Genomic DNA, 20,357 nt, shown 5'->3' with positions numbered 1-20,357 from the left:
ATCTCCCAACCCCCACATCATATGGATGTATGCCAGAATCTTCAGATATGATGTTGACATCTGCGATCTACATGGGTACTCTTAGTGTGAGTTGTATAATAGGAAACCACACAACTATAGACTATTTACTTTTTAAAAAATGGAAAATATTACTTCCCATACCATTTAGTAGAAATATTATATTCTAGTAGAAAAAGAATGCCACTCCCCCAAAAGAACTGGACATTCACTTCATTCAGTGATTCACTTGCTCAAAAATGAAGAAAACGCGTCATCAGGGCCATCTTTTGGGATTGGGAAGATTCTTTCTCAGATAAAAAGGAGAAACTTCTGAAAATTTGTTGTTATTATTATGAATTACACGGTGCAACCACTGGCCCAGACCTAGGAACAGAAATATCTGGATTGCCAGCAGTTGCTGTATGCGTTGTAACCTAAAATGGATTGTACATAAAGCAACTTGTAGCTTTCACAATGTTTGGCCCGATTCCCAAAGAGTAAGAAAACAAACGGGACTTACCTCAACAGATTTTGTTAAACCATGTTGTCACCTTCATCTAAAACTCACAGAACAGTCAGTAACAACAAGCCTTTGATAATCTGAAACACCACACACCGGTACAGCGAATACGTGGATAGAGCAGCAGACATCAAATTGAGTCGACCTTCTCTGCGCATGTCTGCTGGTGGGGATATGACGTCATGTCTACTTTATATTTCCGCGCTTTTTCATTCTGCATCCCCCGCACACCCTTTTCTCTCTCTCACACACACAGAGGCGACCATACACAAATTTTTATACTTATTTATACGAGGCATAAGGTCTGATTGACACATAATCGTAGAGCTTTCAGTGCATCCTACAACGTTCAAAACAGTCATGTATAAGAAGCTAGATTTTAGATAATTTTTAACCACGAACCCGTGTTTTTAACTGTCTCAACAACAACAACAAAAACCAACACATTTACTGAGTTTTGTTTTTGTTTTTTGTAAGCGAGTTTTAGGTGATTTTATTTTTTTACTTAGAAGTGTTGGAAACAGAATATATCTCTTCTGTGATGGCTAAATCAGCGAAGACGAAGAAAATCATATACAGATAACTAACACTTTTTTATGCAAACATAGAAAATCATTAGATTTTCTCAGCACCATCAAAGTCTGTACATTTGTGGAGCACAATGATGTTTACAATCACAAATCTAGCAAACATTTCCAATTTTCTGGGTTGTGCCAAAGTTATTACTTGTTATAGATACGCTTGTGAAAGGGAGGTAAACCAGAATAGTAAATTGTCTAGTTTCGACAAGGATATTAAGGAGACTTATCTACCCTTAATGGAACTGTGATTCCTGTCATAAAATTCTACTTGCAGTCCTTTTATTTTGTAAAAGTTGCATCTTGATTACAAACGCTAGTAAAGGATCAACTTTATTCGGAGAAGAAATGTTGATAATATTATAAAGATCCCTTTGTATGTAAACAGATGCTCTCATACATGTCTGTGGCTTTTTCCTGTCAAGTGCATGCGCAGCATTAGAAAGACAGGTCCCTCGACAGTCATCCCCCTTCTACATTTACAAATTTATTATTATGTAGGATAAAACGTTTGCCGGTACATCGGAATCAGAAGTGGATGACATTGCCCGAAAATGGTTTGGGAATGCAAGAGACATGGATTGAAGAAGGATTCTAAGGGCAATGTCATCTAATGCATGGTGAGTGGAATTACCAAGATGAGTTTGTAAGTTTAAATTATTAATGTGAGCATTATTGTTTCATTCTTTGTGGATTTATTGAATAGGCTTTGTACTAAGGATAAATTGGCTACTTTCAGATAGCATCTAAAATTAACTCCATATATCGTTGGGTTTTTGTTGTTGTTGTTGTTGTTTGTTTGTTTTTTTTTTGTTTGTTTGTTTGTTGTTTTTTTTTTTTTTTGCAGTGAATATCGTAGTATGACCTTTAGCTCGCTGGCTCAGCCTGGCTGGGTTCAGTTTATTAGATTACGTTTGTGTATTGAATAATCTTTGTGAGGAAGACATATTCTTGTTGCTGAGAGTCGAAAATAGAGTCAGACCACCTGCAAGTCTCGTTGACGGTAACCGTGTCGCGGGCAGACCGAGTGAATGCACGCGCAGATTGGAGGTAAATAGAGAAAGTAGTGTGGGACAGGGGGGAGCACATAAATTGTTAGCTGCATTGAGTACAGGGGAAGCCCAGGAGAAGCTGACACGTGCAGTAAATAAAACATGATGTAAAAGCGCTGTCGGGCTTTTTGTGAACTGCCTTCAGTCAGCAGCGACATGCATGAAGAAAAAAAATCTTTGTAAGCAATCGTAAAAAAGATGCAGAGTGGTTTGACCATGAGTGTGTTTACGATACAGTGGAAGCAATGTAAGGATACAATGCTATAATACAACCAACTCGTCTATATGCATCCGAAGTATGATAATAGCCTTGTCGAAAAGGTACGTCCTTACACCTGTAAGAAGTTTTTGAATGTTTCAAAACATAAAACATCAGATACGATATATGGGGAACCTGGATGGTATCCGCTTTTGGTCAGCTGCTATATGAGAACTATCAAATTCTGGCTCCGATTGGCAACAATGTCCATGGACCCTAGACCTAAAGAAACGTACGAATTATTATTTAGTCTCGTATCTCATCGGCAACAACATGCACAAACAAAACTGAGCAAGCTAGCCGAGAAAACAGAGAAGATTGGATTAAATGTCAATAGCAAGACGACGGAAGTGATGAGAATCAATATCAAGCAGGAACTTCCAATCCAGCTTCAGCGTGAGAACATCCTGGAAGCAGACCGCTTCACGTATCTGGGGAGCATTGTCAACAAGGACGGTGGAGCGGACGATGACATCAAAAGCCGCACCAACAAGGCCAGGCATGCTTTCAACAGCCTGCACCCCATCTGGAACTCCTGAGCATTATCCTTCAGCAGTAAGACCTGCATCTTCAGCACCAATGTGAAGGCAGTCCTACTGCAGTGTGCTGCCTGCTGGCAATATCTTTGTTGCAGCGTAAGGAGCAGTGGGTAAGATTAGAACACCAAAATCTTTCAGAGCTGAGTCGTACCTCAGCCGCCCTCACAACAAACGATAAATCAGGTAATCATATCAACATTTCTCCAACAGCAGGATAAAAATGAATTCATCCTCTCGACCCCGACGAGACTCGAACTCGCAATCTTCTGATCCGAAGTCAGACGCCTTATCCATTAGGCCACGGAGCCGGCTTGGTGGCCCAGATATAGATGACGATTATACTTTTTCAGTATACTGCTCAATATTTTGCTAAATCCAGTGCAGGTAAAGTGCTCCGCTGTTTCCGATCCTTTCTGTCATCATAACCTGTGATCACCCAAGTAAATGAAATACGATCAGCTCGCACACAAAAGTGTTCTTATCAAATAAACGACAATAGCGATATCAGTAGAAGCTCCTACAACTGTTTTGGTCTCTCATACAGTACATTCATAGAATGGCATACAGCTGAGAATACTAGCTGGTGCCAGCCTAATAGACTCTATAATGATGATAGCTCACCCTGCGTTATACGGACTATCACTGGGCAAGGGACGAAACCCTGGAGTGCGAGGGTAAGTAATTCGAGGAAGGTTCGAATCTGGAAGTAAGATATGTCTGTGTAAAGCACGAGCCATGGTGCGATTAAATCCCCATCAAATCGCGCGAACATGGCGTGACTACAACGTTAACACACGGGACGTGCTGTGACATACAAGGAGAGGTGCTGGCCCTCTGTTAGCTATAGTATCACTCTGTTGTATTGTAACCAGTGCAGTAACTCGATTACACAGTTACACGATTTATTTTTTTGGGAAGGAAAATGCTGGCACGCAGTCACTGGTTATTTACAATCTTGATACTTCCAGTCCCACATTCGACCTCCCCTTAATTCAAAACTGGCATTAAGCATATTTAAAAAATACACACAGTTGACTTTTGTATTTTTTATTTCATAACTGTATGTTATTATATACGTTGTTTGTTAAAGCAGCTGTTATAAATTTAAAGACAAATTAGAACAGACTTACGAACTGCGAAACTGCTGTGCTTCACAATTCGTCATTCACAACGCCAGTCATCTATCTGCTGTAATCTTATATAAAAAAAAAAAAAAAAAAAAAAAAAAAAAAAAAAAAACACACACTTACAGCACCTGATTTGTGGAATATAGTAATATACATATCAAAGTTAGCAGCAGAGCCCCTTAGTTTACTGCATTTCGTCCGCGTTTCAGCGCAGAACACTGGTGGAGCTGATTACACACAGAAAATTAAGGTGTAGAGTATAGGGTCTCGAATAGGTCGTGGTAAAGTATAAGGTTGACGACCCTAGTCCTGACCTACATACAGATGTGTTAGCAACGTGTACGATATCGCAGCTCCGTTCAAGGCTGCTTCTAGCTTTTGTGTTATTATGTCTATTTATCGTAATGTCTAAGCAAAAAAACAAGTAGCACGAAAACTAAAATCTTGGTTCAAACGTAGTCCACGCGCACACACACACTTTTTAACAGACACAGACAATCGAGACCTCGAATATAGGGCTTGTGACGTCAGAATCGGGGTTGTTGTTTTTTTTTTTTCCAGCGGCTGAACTGCACCAACTGTTGGATGCACAGCTTGTCTGCTTGCTACGGACAGGTTCCGACAATATATACAACCCCGGCAGTTTTGTACGACTACATGGTGGTTGGAGCTTCTGACTGATGTTCATTCGCCTCTTTCTAAATACGGTATGTATAGATGTTTATTTTTCTACCTCCTTGATGGGTAAACATCAATATTCCGCGACATTCTACTCGTGAAGTGCTGGCGCAAGACATTAGCTATGGTCAGGAACAGTTTTTGAAATGCAGTGTGTAGCGTTGTTCCTAGAACAGAAGTGGTGGTGCTTGCGGCCCCATGCTCCACTGGGGGTGATTAGGAGCAAGAAGAAGTGGTAGTGATGGAGAGTGAAGGAATGGGCAATGCACATTAAAAGTCTGTGTCTACGTATGGATACAAGCAGTCCAGACATTGTTTTATTGTTGTGTTAGTGTTGATGTGGGAAATCTTCAACAAGGGTGGAGAGGAGGCGGGTCTAGCTGCTGTATACCACCCGTATGCAATGTAAAGCACTGTCACAAGACACGAAGTACAGCTAATTTATTACTACAGCGGTAATCAAAAACTCTCGGGGTCGGATAGAGAGGTAATAAAGATTGGAGGAGTAAACGACACAGCTATCATATCTTCAGTTTGAGGGGAGGTGCTTGGAGCTCCAGAGAAATTTCAACAAATGTTTTAATCACAAGTGTGTATGTGTGAGTGTGTGTATAGCATGGATTGTATAGATAGAGAGGATACGCGAGTGAACATATGAATACTCCAGCTGAAGGTTCTCTCCTTCGTTACTCCTGATAACGGTAGTAACCAGCAAGTACAAACAAGTGGAGGAGAGAGTGAGCAGCGTGGAGGACGAGGAGGAGAAAGAGCCTCTGTGCCCTACTGTAGGGATATGGTGCGATGCATGAGAATGGAGACAATGTGACCTTGTGGGCTGATATGGCACAACGATTTAGAACGGAAAGATTAGAGAATTAGCCCCAATTAAAATATAGTGTGTGGAGGGCCGCCGAGACAAACGACCTCTCCGGGCCCCAAGTAATTGTAATCGTCAGCTCCGACTAGCGAGTACATTTCCAAGTTTGCTCTCCACGTTTGACTAGAGAGAGGGAATTGTTTTTGTGATGATAAAATCCTTCATCATTGGCCGTCTGGATGTGTGAGAGAGATTTGACACCATTTGGTTCTTCATTATGATGAGACAGCCAGCAACTAAAGTTATATCACGTTAAAGCGACAGACCCCGTAGACCAGGGATAGGGAACCTTTTTTTTCCCCCTTCAAGGGCCATTTTGATATTTATAGCATCATTTGCTGGCCAAAAAAAATATTTATTTAAAAGTCAGCTATCATCTGATTACAGAGTCCGCTTCCAAAACTTAACAGCACACAGCTGAGTCGACACAAGCCCGATAGCCGGACGTGAGAATGGAACCAGAAAATATCAGTAAGAGGACTATTCTCTCGCTTCTCTAGTCACCATTTCTTTCATCAGTTTCTTCTTTTTAATCATCATCATCATCATCATCATCATCATCATCATCATCATCATCATCATCATCATCATCATCAATCATCAATCTTCTTCTTCTTCTTCTTCTTCTTCTCATCTCTACACCCCACCCCTAATTTCCAATCCACCGTTTTGCGCTTGTTTAGATGTAATTGCATAAGCATTTCCACACTTCGTAACGAAAGCACTGGAATTCATATTTTGAAGGAAGTGTCCTGTGATGTTACACCATTTTGCTTTTAACAGAAGAGTGTTATCCGAGTATTATCTTTTTGATGTTCATATTACAAACTGTCTTCATCTATCTAGTTCTGTAGTAATTTGAAAGAAGAATAATGCATTCTTTCCACAGAGCTTTACCAGGCACCACAAGCTCGAAAACCGGATGTTGAAGACTTTCGTCAGATTTCCTCCGATTTGCATCTCGGGTGTTCTGAGGAGGACCTCCAGAACTTCACAAGCACGTGTCAACTACAGTTTTTAACTTATAAATTAATGAAATTCTGTTATCAGATAGTGATGCAAAAGTGGCATGGGGTATCCAGAATGATAGCAAAGTGACTGTTCAGTAGTTAGTGTTGTCTTTGAGTTTGTGTGTGTGAAGTAAACTTTATTGCATTCTCCTCACTAGAGTACGCCGCCAAGATCACAGAAAGCCTCAGTGCAGTTGCACTGTTACCAGACCCAGCCGCTGAGCGCGTCAGGTACCCGCGTACACCAGGGTATCGACCCGTCCCGGAGGAAAACCCGCACAATGCATGGTATGACAGCGATGGGGACGATACATTATTGATTATTCTGGAAAAAAACATTTTGAAAATAACTAATGAACTAATCCAAAAGAAAACAGATAATCAAGAGAGTGATTGAAATTAAAACAACGGAATTGCTAAAATAATTTGATCTTTAGACATGGTGTTGGAGGTAAACATGTTTACCCTTCACACCGATAACTACACACTTTACTTGCCATTGTCAAGGCTGGCTCAGACCATTGTTTTCTATCTTCCATCTTTATCAACTCCGCTCATCGTTTACTAGGGCCTGGAAATGCGACATTCGTGGGTCGCCAGAGGGCAAGCTGGCGGGAAGGATGATTGCAATCAAAGATAATGTCGCTGTGGCGGGCGTGCCCATGCGCAATGGCAGCCGAATCTTCGAGAACTACGTGCCGGAGTTCGATGCCACTATTGTCACGCGCATTCTGAATGCTGGTGAGATGCAGACAAGGGACGTAAATGGTGCACAAGACTGAGGGCCGAGTTATGTTTCTTGACGACAATGATACTGAAGGCAGAACTGAGCTTTTTGATAAAATGTCAGTAGGGATTGGAACGTTGAGTTATATATACATATGTGTATGTGTGTGTATATAATTATATGTGTGTGTGTGTGTGTGTGTGTGTCCAAGGCGGGATAATCGTGGGAAAGACCGCGGTATCGGACCTGTGTCTGGAAGGTAGCTGCCTGACCAATATCGATGGACCTGTCCGAAATGCAGTGGATGACACGCGGATAGCAGGTGGATCCAGTGGTGGGAGCGGGGCTCTGGTTAGTACTCCTCTGCACTCGACTAATGTGCACATGCTGTAACCTGAATCTGCTTTTTATTTTAAAATAATTCAGCCTTCTAGGAAATGTTAGTGGCAATCACAGCGCAAAAGTCTGTGTTAGAATGTTACTGACTGCCGATTTCTAACCCTGTTGTACTTGATAACTTAAATTTCAATCACATTAACCTACGCTGAATAAATAAATTAAAACAAGTGGACTTTACATATTGGCAGACGGGCCAGTACAAAGACTTCCTCTGGCCCTAATTTGCCCAGCCCCTGGACTAGACCCATAAGCAGTATATAAATAATTCATTATATATATATAAAGAGATTTTGTTTGGTCTCTCATTAATTTATTGACTGATTCTCCAGGTCGCTGGAGGACATGTGTATATGGCGATTGGAGGTGACCAAGGGGGCTCCATTCGAATTCCCGCAAGCTTCAATGGCATCGTTGGCTTGAAGCCCACATATGGTCTTGTCCCCTACACCGGGGCATGCTCAATCGACGTCACCATTGACCACCTTGGCCCCATGACCAGGACTGTGCATGACTGTGCCTTGCTGCTGGAGGCGAGTGCTTGGAAATTTAATTATGCTATCTTATTCCGTTATTTTATTATTAATTTATAAAATAAATAAGATTAACATTTCTTATTTAGCTACCTAAAGCCAATAAAAACTCGTTAAGACTACGTTTGTAGATAATATTAGTAGATGACATCTTAATTATAATATTAATTAATTATTAATGTCAACACTATACGGAAGATGCGGAAAAAGTTATAATTTGACACAATTTTATGTTTGTTTTCATATAAATGTTGCCTTGTTAATTAAATATTAACTTCCGATGAAAATGTGAGCGTAAATATTCTCTCTCGTTAGGTAATTGCTGGCTACGATGATGGGAGAGATGGAAGACAATTCCCCAATACACCCACGGCGGAATACAGTAAACTGGTCAGTCTCAGAAATAAGTTGGTCAGTTTACTGACATAGTGGGTGGGAACAAGTGTGTTTCTTGTCTGATCTACGTCTGAGAGGGAGACAGGTGGTGTTTGACCATTGGTGTGTGGAAAGTTTCTACTACTACTACCTATTGCAGTCTGTTTCAATATAAGAAATCATATCTCAAAACGTTAAGCTGACCGCTGCTGCTGAAGATTGAGAGGGTATTCCTTTGAAGGATTTGCAAGGCTTCATCGAAAATGATTTCTATTAAATTAGACATTTATCTTTGTGCTTCAGATCAATGTGAGCGTGGAAGGCAAGAAGGTGGGCTTGCTGAAGGAGGGCTTCGACATTTGCGTGGACGAGATCAAGACTATCGTGCGACAAGCCGCAGACAGGTTGACGGAGGCCGGCATGGTGGTGATGGAGACTTCCATTCCTGAACATCGCGATGGTAGGTGGGAAAGGGTGGGATGAGCGGAGTCGATGTTTTGCTAACGAGCTAGAAACTAATGCCATACCACAATTTTCCCTGTAAACAGGTGACACATGACGAGAGAATGAAAGACTACATCAATTGTTGAGAGATCATATCCAATGTCTTCTGACTTCAGTAGGACAGGCAGAGAGAGAGCTATGGAGGGGAGGGAAGAACATTGGTTTGAATAGAAGTTAACTTGGGAAGGGGGGAGGTTACGAGAGAGCTGATGATAAAGAGAGGGTATGAGAGAGATGGACAGAACACCAAAGTACCGTCCACGATATACTACACTAACTATGGCGATGTTCTGTACTGCCCTTAAGTCATGAGAGCTGTAAAACTGTCAGTGACTCGAGCTGTTCTATCTCTCACAGGCCCCAAAATCTGGATGGCCACCGGAGGATTTGGTGTGTACAACTGTATGGTGCGGGGAAACGGTAAGACGTGCAACATCTAGTAGAGGCATGCCATGAGCTTTTTGACACCCAGGGGCGAGGAAAGCAAAACGCAGTCCACCCCCACCCCTCTCATTCCATTGAACTATTTGTTCATTTTGTAGAAGATAAAATAACGATGACTTTAAAGTACTTTGGCAATAACTGCAGTTAATTTATAAATATACTGAGATGGTATTATTATATTATTTACAAATATACTGAAGGATGGGGGCGTTACGAAAACATATTAAAGCATATTTAAAAAGTATATTACTAACACCGAAACATTGAAAATAACATAAAAAATAGCTATCGAATCCTGCCCCACGCGCCCACCTTTTCAGCACCCGATGAGATGAAAGATATCCGCCAAAAATTTCAGTGCCAGAGAACTCAAAGTAGAAATGACTTCGTTGTAAATATTGTGACATCATTGTCATCAATGTAAGAATCAAGCCTAAAGAGCTTACTTACCTTTCTGGCTCCGGTTGTCCTGACATTGATTTTACTGTAGCCCTTCTCTCTCTCTACTCTTACTCTTCCAGGCGTGGGATGGTCTAAAGGATATTATCCTCTTTCCATGATGGACGCCGCCTTCCGCGGCTACAAAACTTACCCCCAGGACCTTCCGCCGCTGGTGAAGTTCTTCGCGATGTACAACGAGTATATTGGTCGCCTCTATGGCAACCGCTTCTTCGCCAAGGGACAGAACCTCATCCTGGGACTGACGGGGGTCTATGACATGGCGCTGGAGGAGTTCGACGTCCTGGTCATGCCCACACTGCCATTCGCAGCGCCCAAAATTCCGCCAGCAGACTGTTCGTTCGAAGGCAGGCTTCTTAGGCTTTCGTTAAACAATTGTCTTATAAAGAATGCTTTTGGATGTTTTGGTTGTCTTGTTATAGCGAGGTGCTGGAGAAATTCTTCATATCGCGTTTCCCTATGTCTGAAGTGTTTATTCATTTTAAAATTCGTGTTTACAGGCATTGTTGTTCTTTGTCACTGTCCTGTTTTTAGAGTTTGCAGTTGGCAATAAGCGGTTTTCTTATGTCTAGCACTATCATTAGCTGCTTTTAGTACTAGTAGCCAAGAAGAATATGAAGTATAAGAGCATGGCCTTGGGGGGATTTCTAGAAAAAAGGTCATGATACTTTGGTTGATGTCCAATGTCGGTCTGAACACATGATCGTATATCAGAAACAAGAGTGTCTATCCACTCTTGATGACCCTTTCTGACGTTTCTGATTTTATTGGGACAATTTTGATATACTCGGTAGATTCTGAACGATCTTTAATTTTATTTCTTCGTTTGTTCTGGCTTTTAAATTACACGAACTTACATATTCTGCCCACCTATGTAGAAAATTCAATGCAGGGAAATAATCCACCCATATTTTTCTTCCTATCTCCAGAATTTGCGTCAGTCTCGCTGAGTATGTGTGACAACTGTATGCCTTTCAACAGCACCGGTCACCCAGCACTGACCATCAACGCCGGCTACACGGCAGAGGACAAGTTGCCTGTCGGCCTTATGATCGTCGGCAAGAAATTTGACGAAGTCACCGTCCTTCAGGTGGCCAGAGCGTTGGAGATGATTCTTTCCGAAAAATAAGATGACTGTGAACTTGACTGAGACTGATACAAATATATTATATTTTTGTGTTATATAGATAGTGTATCATCTTTTAATTTTGCGGTATCGTTGTAATTTTTATTCAGGTCCAGGGACGTGTATAGGTGGACTGCTGTCTGTCTGCCGAGACCAACACTTAGCCTCTTGCAAAGTTGTCCGCTGTTAGTCTCAGCGAGCCTTAACAGAGAATGTGACTAAACCGGAAGCCTTATACAAACATGCCTCGTTTTAGTAGTTAATCTGAAATGTGAGTAAACCAGAAGCTTTGTACACACCTGCCTCATTTTAATAGCTAACTGGGAAAAAAAATCGTCTTCAAACAGTCCAGTAATAGAAGTTCGTGGGTCATTCAGTTATAAGTTATAGGTATATTTGTGCATGCCGCGTCAAAAGAACTCGTTAAACATCTTTATATACTTAAAAATTATTAGAAGCAATACATGTATTATAAATTTCAGAATCATTTTTAGACTTTTACATGTTCACAACTATAAATCCTTTCGATTCATTTTTTCTTTCGATGCTACTGGCTTGAAGTTTGTATTGATGGTTTTAATAAAGCCTGCTTTTTCTTCTTTTATTTTTGTAATGAGAAATCTTGTATAAATGTGAGAAAATATTGTTCCAGTATTATTTGCATTCAATTACTTTTCATTAAATATCACAATTTATGACTGGTTGGTTTTTTTTCTGTGCAAGCGGTGGTCTAAAACCAGATTTTCAAAATTGCTCTTTGAAACTTACATTAAAAAATAACAGCAATCCGTCCACTTGTTAGGATAAGTGTTTCTCCTCACTCTTTACTGTAAACAGGACCTGCAATATCCATTGCTTGAAAAAATGTGTGTGTCATACATACCTACCAAAATACTTGCATATGCGTAATCTTTACAAGAAGTGAACAAGTCTAACGGGTGGCGCTTGCTGCCATTGCACTGTCATTCAGTTCTCGATTCAATTTCTCAAGCGCGTGGGCCACTTGTAAGACGGTTAAATCCTCGTAGCGACGTCCCACGACCATCAGTCCCACCGGAAGTTGGTCATCACCCATGTTGCAGGACCTGGTCGTCACTGGTCCCACACACCGGCCCACAGGCACGCTGATGGCCGGGTGACCAGTCAGGTTGAAGGACCGAGTGTTGGCGCTCCACGAATTCGTGTGACGATAGATGTCTGTAGTGAACAAAAAATGGTTTTCAATTATGCGGATGTTAATGCTGTGAGCTGATAGCTTGCAAGCGGATGACTACTAAGTTTTAAGCATGTCCTAAGCTGCCCTTCGCTGGGAGAGTTAGAACCTACCTCACAGGAAATGTCAAAACTCATCTGGCAGTAACTGTCAGAATCCACCTGTACTGATGTCCGAACCCACATGATAAATGTGTCAACACTCACCCCAAAGACAGTGTCAGAGCCCGCTCGTCATGGAGGTAGTCTCAGAACTCTCCTTGGAGAGAACATTCCTTTCTACGACGCTCCCTCTGCGGGTAGCGTTTAAACCCAAGTGACCGTGTCGAAACTCACCCTGCAAGGGTGTTCCGGGTGGCGGGATTTTCGCAGCTTTGCGAGGCAGCGTAGGCATGATCAGCACATCCACCTCCTGCAGCAGGGAGTCGTAGGCATCGGCCAGAGCCAGGATGAGGTTGCGTCCCTTCCCGCGGAGGCTTGGCCCGATGGACCTCTCCAAGAACTCCCCAAAGATGAGGTATCGCTTGACAACAGTTGGCAGCTTCTCTAGGTCAGAGTTCAGGCCTCTGAACATGGCTTCTTGCAAGGACACAGGATGATAACCTCCGTCGCAGTACCCAGCACCTGCGAGCAAGGAACACAACAGAGAATTACTTACCCCTTAAATCATAGGCATCCACAGATGATTACCACGGTCTGTTTTGTTTTTGCTGACCCTGCATGATACCTAAAATAGAGTTTGAGGAAGGGGATGACAATGCTTGCTTTCAAGTGACTATAATGTAAAATTACGTGTAGAAGTGGATATTGGGTGGCCTACTACAGAAAGTGAGTGAACGCATGTCTGCCTGGACGTTGTCAAACTGCTCGGGTACTCACCGCCTCCTTTCAACATGGTGTAGTATGCTCCTTGAAGACAAGTTGCTGTGTACATACCCGCACCTTTAAAAGTAAAAAATATTTTTAACGGCTTAATTTCCACTTCTTGTGATAGATGTGATATCTTTTAAACATTTTTTTCTTTACTCCTTTGAGGAGCATAAGGCCGCACCGTAAAAGAGGTAAACACTAAAGACAGACAATTTGAAGACTTGATCAAAGATCGATTAATGCATAGAAACATCAAATTTTGTTGTTCCTTAGACGTGAGCAAGAAGATATAAAATTAGAAGAGACTACTGTAAAAATAATATATATTTCGCACTTTCTTGGTGCAGCGGAACAGACGCCTCGGTAACAGAGACTCCGACATGATGCAGCTGTGCAGCAACTTTCTCGACGAGATCTTTAACGTCCTCCTCCTCACAGTTATCAAATCCCTCCTTGAGCAGTGCTGCTTTCCTCCCGTAAAGGCTTGCTTCCAGCTGCGAAACAGGGTACATGCGCATAACACCAGGGGTGTAAATCTGTTTGGAGATATCCGTCCGCGAATCACTCCACTGTCTAGACGGGTAAGAGAGGATCTGTTGCTTTTATTAGTTTGAATATTTTGTTGGGAGTGGGTACTGGAATAGGAATGGCCTGGTAACAGAAAGCGATGCGTTTGGGTGTTTCAGATACATCGTTGTTGAATTGTACACTGGAGTTGAACACTAAAGGACAGTGTCTAAATATTGTCGGAGAAGATACTGAGCAAGGTGGGTAACTATGGTACAGAATCCTACATATTATCTTATTATCTAGTGTACTTTGGAAATGTGATTAAATATTGTCGGACAACATACTGAGCAAGGCAGAGTACAGTGGGAATGTGGATTAATATTGTCGGATATTATACTAACCAAGGTGGAGAACTGTGGGACGGTAGCTAAAACTTTCTGCCTGGTGTCTCTCCCCTTGTCATATCCAGCTGTTACCTAAACACCAAAAATGAGACTCCAGGTCATGTAACAACTATAGAAGGTGAAAGAGAAAATGCATTGGGTGCACAAGAGACCTAATTAATGTCTGCAATTTTCTCTCAACACCTTTTCTTTTTATAACTTTATTTTACTAAACTTTAGCTTATATATATATATCTAAGAGTTGTTTACACGATTATTGCCTTAATTTCCAGCTATGGGCACATTGTTAGTGGGAAGGGAAACTGTAGAATATTCTTCAAAAACTGAGCGTCTTGAGTACTGCAGAAATATTGTCGAAACAATTTAAATTCTGGATTATGGTTAATAAAATAGTTTCTAAAACTTGTATTGGTCGCGAATACTCAATAGTCCCTTTCTATTGTAGATAAATGACATGCACAAAATTATGCATCATAATTTAATGTGTTTAATTAAAAATAACATTTAGGCAAAAGCAAAGCAAAATGAAGATGCCAAGTACTGTGGAAAGTTTTTATTATTCAAGAAAACAAAACGTTTCTTCTTTAAAATCGTCCAGATAATGTCGAGAAGCTTATGGCAGGTCATTGAATGATATTTACCTCTAGCAGGAGTGCGCAGTCGCGAACACTTGTTGCCATGACACCGATATGATCCAGTGACGTGTCTATCGCCATGGCGCCTGTGTAGGGTATGAGACCAAAGGTAGGTTTCATCCCCACTATACCCGTACAACTTGCGGGGATTCGAACTGAACCTCCTTGATCGCCGCCCAGTGCCATATCCACAATGCCACCTGCCACCTCGAAAACGGAAAATAAATATGGGATTGCCTGAACACACATGCGCACTGTCTTTCTGTCTCTGTCTCTCTCTCACTCACACACGCACACACACGCGCTCGCGAACGCATATACATATGAACATATACATAAGCATAACACGGCAGCGTAAAATATATATAGTTATATCCCAAACTGCATCACTGCCTCCCCAAAAATTGTACAAATTCCCTCCTTTGGGTCCCGTAAGAAAACGTACCAAAGCGGCGCTCCCGCTGCTGGAGCCGCCTGCGATGCGAGCGACATCCCAAGGGTTGGTGACGGGCCCGTCGCAGCTCGTGACGGAACTACCGCTCAGGCACATCGCCTCTGTCGTCGTCTTGCCCATAATTCGCCCTCCTACAACCGCAGGAAAGAATAGAAAACGTTGCTAGGGAGCCACAAGAAGTGATTATGAGGAGATAATGCAGTTAAAATAAATTATCTAAAGCATCTCTTGGCTTTACCGAGAGCAATAGTATAGTACAAACGTGACGTCAGAATAATATTCACTTATCTACCGGAAGAAAAAGTGCTACGTCTGGTTTTGAGATTTTGTCGATATTAGTGTGTAAACCAGCCTATCAATGACTGAGAAATAGCAATCAGATAAAAGTATTCAGCTGTAGTGAGTGGTACATCTAGCTAAATTTGAAACATTGAGCGAAATCTTCCTGCAAGTAACTAAAACTCAGAAACACCCCATCCGCAAGAAAAACGTAGTAAACTAATTTGATAATTTATTTATTTATCAATGTAATCAATATTTCTCTTAATTGTTATTGAGATTGACAGGGGATATCGCTATTATCGTTCCCCTCAAACATTAGAAACGGATGGGTGTAGTACCAGCGTCCAGAATACGAGTGACCACTGTGGCATCAAAGTCAGGCAGGTATTCCCTCAGCATTGCAGTGCCTACACTCATGGGGATACCGGCTACGGCAATGTTGTCTTTGATGCCAACCGTTCTTCCAGCCAGCTTGCCTTCTGCTGCTCCGTGAATGTCGCATCTCCAGGCCCTAATGGGGTAAAGTGTTTTGTCTTAAATACATGTTTGTGTTGTTAAATATACACATGAGCATGACAAATCATTCTATTTATAATTATTTATAATTATTAGATGCTTTGAAAGAAAGGAAAAAACACTCTTCTCTGGGAATGAACAAACGTTTTAAAATATGAGTTAAAATATGACCGATGACTAATCAAAGTTTTGCCTATGGATACTCTCATTTCAGGGCAAGTCCACGCCTGGTTAAATCAACATACAACAATAAATCGAGAAGAAGACTACGAGCACGGACATTTAACGGACAACAGTTCACTTCAAAGACCAAGGTAACACAGTTAATAATATATGTATTCATTGCATTTTTTGTCTCTACACGAGGTTAACGAAAACCACAAATGTGCAAATATGAGAATTGAGGTCATACCATCCGTTGTAGGGATTCTCTTCGGGGGATGGCTTGAAGCCCGGGTTTCGGGGATAGCGGTCAGAAGCGGGGGTGGCAGCAGTGGGGTACACGTCTTCCACCCGACGCAGACACCGCACGACGTCCTTGTGCATTTCTGCGATCAGCGAACGGTTTCTAAATTACGCATATGCGAAATCACGCATTCTCTCTCTCACAAACACACACATACAGAGAGAAGGTACACAAAACGATTGTACTGTAAATCTAATCCTTTTAACAACTGGATGAATCTCAGTACAAAAATACCGTTTCCCGTAATCTGGGGGATTAATTCCCTTCTGTTCTCGAGATATACCGCTATAAACATCAGCAAACAGAATGAGGTCATTCCGTCGTCCATCAGAGGTTGATGATGATCATAACTTCAACATCATAAAATTTACTCTTGGTAGTGATGACGGATTCGGAGGTGCTTGACGAGGCTAAAGTGCGTGCGTGAGTGTGTAAAATTAATGCTAATTTAATGTTTTAATTTTGCTATAAAAATTCCTGTAATCTTTCCTGTCGTATGTGGGTCAGTTCGGTACACCAACATGCACCAAGCCTTTCGGCGATTTTCTCAATGATGCTAAACCTACCTTCCAACACGGCAAGCTCCTCGTCCGTCCATTGAAGCCCCAGTTTGGTGGACAGCGTAGTCAGGTCAGACAGCGTTGGAAGAAGACCTCCATCGACATCCGAAAGTATTTTGTCTGACGCCATTTACAGTGGCAGGTAACGGTCCACACGAACACAACACTCTCGGGAAGAGGCAGCCCACAGCAAAAACTCTTACGTACCTTTTGATGACCTAGGCTTATCAGGACCGCTCACAATGTTCTGACCGATTAGACACCCTTCCTTGCTCTCAACAGCAAGTATTTAGGTCAGTTCGTCTGAGCAGCCAGGCCAGGAATTAAAAAGTCAAAAATCTAGGACTGGTAGATTATGTATCATAAACTTGTGTAACCATGTGTAACCCAAAGAGAGTAATGACCCAGGGTTTTGCACGTTAAATAGACGGTTATCATTAATGCATGTTCAAGATTCTGAATTTTATCTGAGCCGGTTTGGTTTATTCATAACTACAGTTTGCGAAGGTGCTAGTTTGGTTGGTTGGTTTATTTAGTAGAAAAGTGCTTTCACCTTGAGGTGATTTCTCACTATGGGGGAGAGGGAGTAGGGAGGAAACCGGAGTACCCGGAGAAAACCCCCGAGGCCGACACAAGTGTCACAGATAGAGTGTCCCGAGACGAGATCTGAACCCTGAGGTTCTCATTGCAGTGGTGACAAGCGAGTGTTTTAACCACTACACTGGCTGCTAGCAGAGGTCCCACGAAGGTGGTAAGGAATTGTCAAGCCCTTTAAACAGATATCACGTGCAAAAAATAACAACAACAACAAAAACAACAACAAAAAACAGTGTGCCCGAGACGAGATCTGAACTCAGGCCACCCAATCCCACTGTACTGGTGTCAGGCGCTAACTGTTGCACCACCGAACCGCACCAAGCGATATTAATAACTTTTAAGAAAGAACTTTTAGATGTTTATACTTCGCTATGGTCTACGTGATACGTCAATCCTTAATCACGTCATTTTGTTTGTGGCGACAAAAACTGACGTCACTGCTGATGTTTCCGTAGGACAGACCTGAAGATGAAAGAAAGGTGGTAGCAGGGAGTATGACATTTGTCAACTTTAAGGAATAAACCTTTTCTTCTCTTGTTCCTCCAGCCCCGGCCAGTCAGCATGGAGTACCAAAAAATTTTTATGAAAGTGCCGCCGGTGCCGAGTACTCCTAAAAAGACCCAAATGACCTTTTGGTCTCGGACCGACCCCGTTCGCGCCTTCGAAGGCAACACCAACTATTGGAGCATCATGCGTGACCGTGCCAATCTCCAGTCCCTGCCCAAGATTGCTGAGAGCATCCGCGCTGCAGCTGCTGTTGCTGCCGCAAAAAGTGCGTGGAAAGCTATCCAGCCCATCAAGGCAGTGCCCTCCAAGAAGGCCACCAACACCCTCCATCGCACGGATCCTAAGAAGTTCAGGAACAGCTGCTACCTCCTGGCCACGAGAGGCTACAAGTACTGGCCTTATGATCTGAATGATCCTTTTACATACCCAAAATAGAAATGACGTTATTAGGGTTCTGCTATGGCTTTTCCGTGAAGGATGGGAAGTAAGAGAGGTGGTTGGATTTTGGCGAAATGTGGTCGTTTCGGCCTGCAAGTCCACAGACTGGTATGTGTATGTTCGAACTCGGGTCACGTCAATCGAAGGAACATTTATCTGGCAATGGACTGCAATTAGACTCTTGGCATAATGTATTTTGTGATACCAGTGAGGCTCTGACACGTAAGTCTCCTGAAAGACGAGTTCCCTTTGAACTGTAAGGGATGAGAAAGCGCATGTTGTATTTTATTTAGACCAGGCTAAATTATTTATTATTTTATAATTCAGTTTGTATTTTCTCTTGACGAATCCACGGTTTTGTAGCAGTTTTGCTATGCAAAGACGACAGAAGTTTGTGTTTTAAGACAAGGTTTGTGTTACGTGACGAAGAACAATCATTAATTGTTCTATTTTAGCCCCGTAAGTACAATCAATGAAATGTCAGTAAAATGTGGAAAATAGTTGTTGATACTGCACGAAAGAAAAAAAAAAGACGTATATTGAACAATATATTTGTCCTTTTTGGAAAACGACCTCTTTTGTTACACTTACACTTTCAGAACAACGAAAACAGCAATAGTGTCTAGCTTTATACATGCAAAAAAGGAATGAGAAGGAAATAAATAATGAGAAACAGATGTTTGTTTTCATCTGTGTTTATTCGTTCTACGTTTTTAGACAGTTTTTAGTTGGTCTGGTTGCTTGAAATCACTACCATTCCATTTCTAAGGCAAGTTGTGAGGTCGAGTATTTTGGAAACTGAAGGTAGAGAGAGAGAAATAAAACACGGAAAATCATAGATGAAAAAAAAAATATTAAACTAACTTAAACATCAGAAAGAAAATAAAGTAACGAAATAATCGACAGCCCTGTTGATCTGTAGGTGAGGTTATTCTGTTCATCCTGTTAAACTTCATAATTAAGTCTCTTACCTTAACAGACCTAACTAACTGTTGATATCCTAATACTTTCAAGTGCCCTTTCGTGCAAAGAAGAATAACGCATTAGCAATAAACTGAAAGGTAAATTTTGTGTTGAAAAATTATTTGTTTTTATTTAAAAAATGAGTGGATAAGAAAACTGAGCCAATCAAAGCTGATGCTTTTGCAGACTTTTAAACCGAAGGTTGCGCATTGCAAACAAAAAAATATTAATAACCAATCAGCTTCCACTACAGATTTTTGTAAACAAAGCAACAGCGAAAGTAGATAAAAAAAAATGTTGTGATCGTGACGCAAAATACAAATGACGTATTATTTTACGTCAACATTGGAATTTCCAAGAACTGCCAATCACAGGAACAAAGAGGGTGTAAGTCCCACGGGACGACATCAGGCCCTCCAACACCAGCAAAATGAAGAGTTTCCTAACCACTTTGCCTTACTTTACCGAGGACGTGAACAGTCGCGAGATGAGGTCGGTGTGCCAAGCTCAAAGAATGCCCAGACATAAAATACTTGTAGATCGCAAATGCTGCCAACCCACGGACATGACCTCCTGGATTCAGGATCCTTATCCTGGTCTACCCTCTAAAGGTAAAAGTAAAGATAACACGAACGTCTGGGCCATACTGAGAATCAAAGCTAATCGACAGCGCAAATCGTAGGTTTATGTGACGTGTCATGAAGATGAGGTGCTAATGGAGCATCCAAGGCTCACAGAC

At 41.7% G+C, this 20,357-nt stretch overlaps 3 protein-coding genes and 1 non-coding gene across 7 annotated transcripts in view; 1 reads left to right on the top strand and 3 right to left on the bottom strand.

The window, feature by feature from the left end:
* Positions 1-686, bottom strand: part of LOC112570032 (HEAT repeat-containing protein 5B-like) — a 51,479-nt gene extending 50,793 nt beyond the window's left edge. For all 4 annotated transcript variants that reach the window (XM_025248213.1, XM_025248215.1, XM_025248217.1 and 1 more), the window contains exon 1: positions 521-686. The gene's annotated coding sequence lies outside the window, so the exon portion shown is untranslated. The remainder of the gene's footprint in view (positions 1-520) is intronic.
* A 2,497-nt stretch (positions 687-3,183) lies between these two features.
* Trnar-ucg lies at positions 3,184-3,256 on the bottom strand. Its single transcript has one exon. It is a non-coding gene; the product is annotated as a tRNA-Arg (tRNA).
* Positions 3,257-4,477: 1,221 nt separating this feature from the next.
* LOC112570831 (amidase-like) lies at positions 4,478-11,806 on the top strand. The gene is made up of 12 exons (XM_025249472.1): positions 4,478-4,782; positions 6,018-6,101; positions 6,520-6,627; positions 6,799-6,928; positions 7,209-7,381; positions 7,579-7,718; positions 8,096-8,296; positions 8,612-8,686; positions 8,975-9,131; positions 9,533-9,595; positions 10,141-10,425; positions 11,008-11,806. The coding sequence occupies exons 2-12, from the start codon at positions 6,083-6,085 to the stop codon at positions 11,205-11,207; spliced, it is 1,551 nt and encodes a 516-aa protein (XP_025105257.1). The 5' UTR covers positions 4,478-4,782; positions 6,018-6,082; the 3' UTR covers positions 11,208-11,806.
* Positions 11,744-17,329, bottom strand: LOC112570830 (amidase-like). Its single transcript, XM_025249470.1, has 10 exons — positions 17,120-17,329; positions 16,500-16,635; positions 15,910-16,082; positions 15,281-15,420; positions 14,842-15,042; positions 14,198-14,272; positions 13,621-13,780; positions 13,296-13,358; positions 12,753-13,040; positions 11,744-12,401 (listed from the first exon to the last, which is right to left on the bottom strand). The coding sequence occupies exons 1-10, from the start codon at positions 17,241-17,243 to the stop codon at positions 12,136-12,138; spliced, it is 1,626 nt and encodes a 541-aa protein (XP_025105255.1). The 5' UTR covers positions 17,244-17,329; the 3' UTR covers positions 11,744-12,135.
* Positions 17,330-20,357: the final 3,028 nt, after the last annotated feature.

The sequence above is a fragment of the Pomacea canaliculata genome, linkage group LG8 (genome assembly GCF_003073045.1).
Source record: "Pomacea canaliculata isolate SZHN2017 linkage group LG8, ASM307304v1, whole genome shotgun sequence".
Taxonomy (NCBI): domain Eukaryota; kingdom Metazoa; phylum Mollusca; class Gastropoda; order Architaenioglossa; family Ampullariidae; genus Pomacea; species Pomacea canaliculata.
This window is presented reverse-complemented; position numbering and strand designations above follow the sequence as displayed.

Coding starts and splice junctions, on each gene's coding strand:
- LOC112570831 (XM_025249472.1), top strand. Junction 6,929..7,208: donor GAAAACCCGCACAATGCATG/GTATGACAGCGA, acceptor ATCGTTTACTAG/GGCCTGGAAATGCGACATTC. Junction 8,297..8,611: donor ACTGTGCCTTGCTGCTGGAG/GCGAGTGCTTGG, acceptor CTCTCTCGTTAG/GTAATTGCTGGCTACGATGA.
- LOC112570830 (XM_025249470.1), bottom strand. CDS start 17,243: ATGGCGTCAGACAAAATACTTTCGGATGTCGATGGAGGTCTTCTTCCA. Junction 15,421..15,909: donor CACTCGTATTCTGGACGCTG/GTACTACACCCA, acceptor CTGCGGTTGTAG/GAGGGCGAATTATGGGCAAG. Junction 12,402..12,752: donor ACCCGGAACACCCTTGCAGG/GTGAGTTTCGAC, acceptor TGTTCACTACAG/ACATCTATCGTCACACGAAT.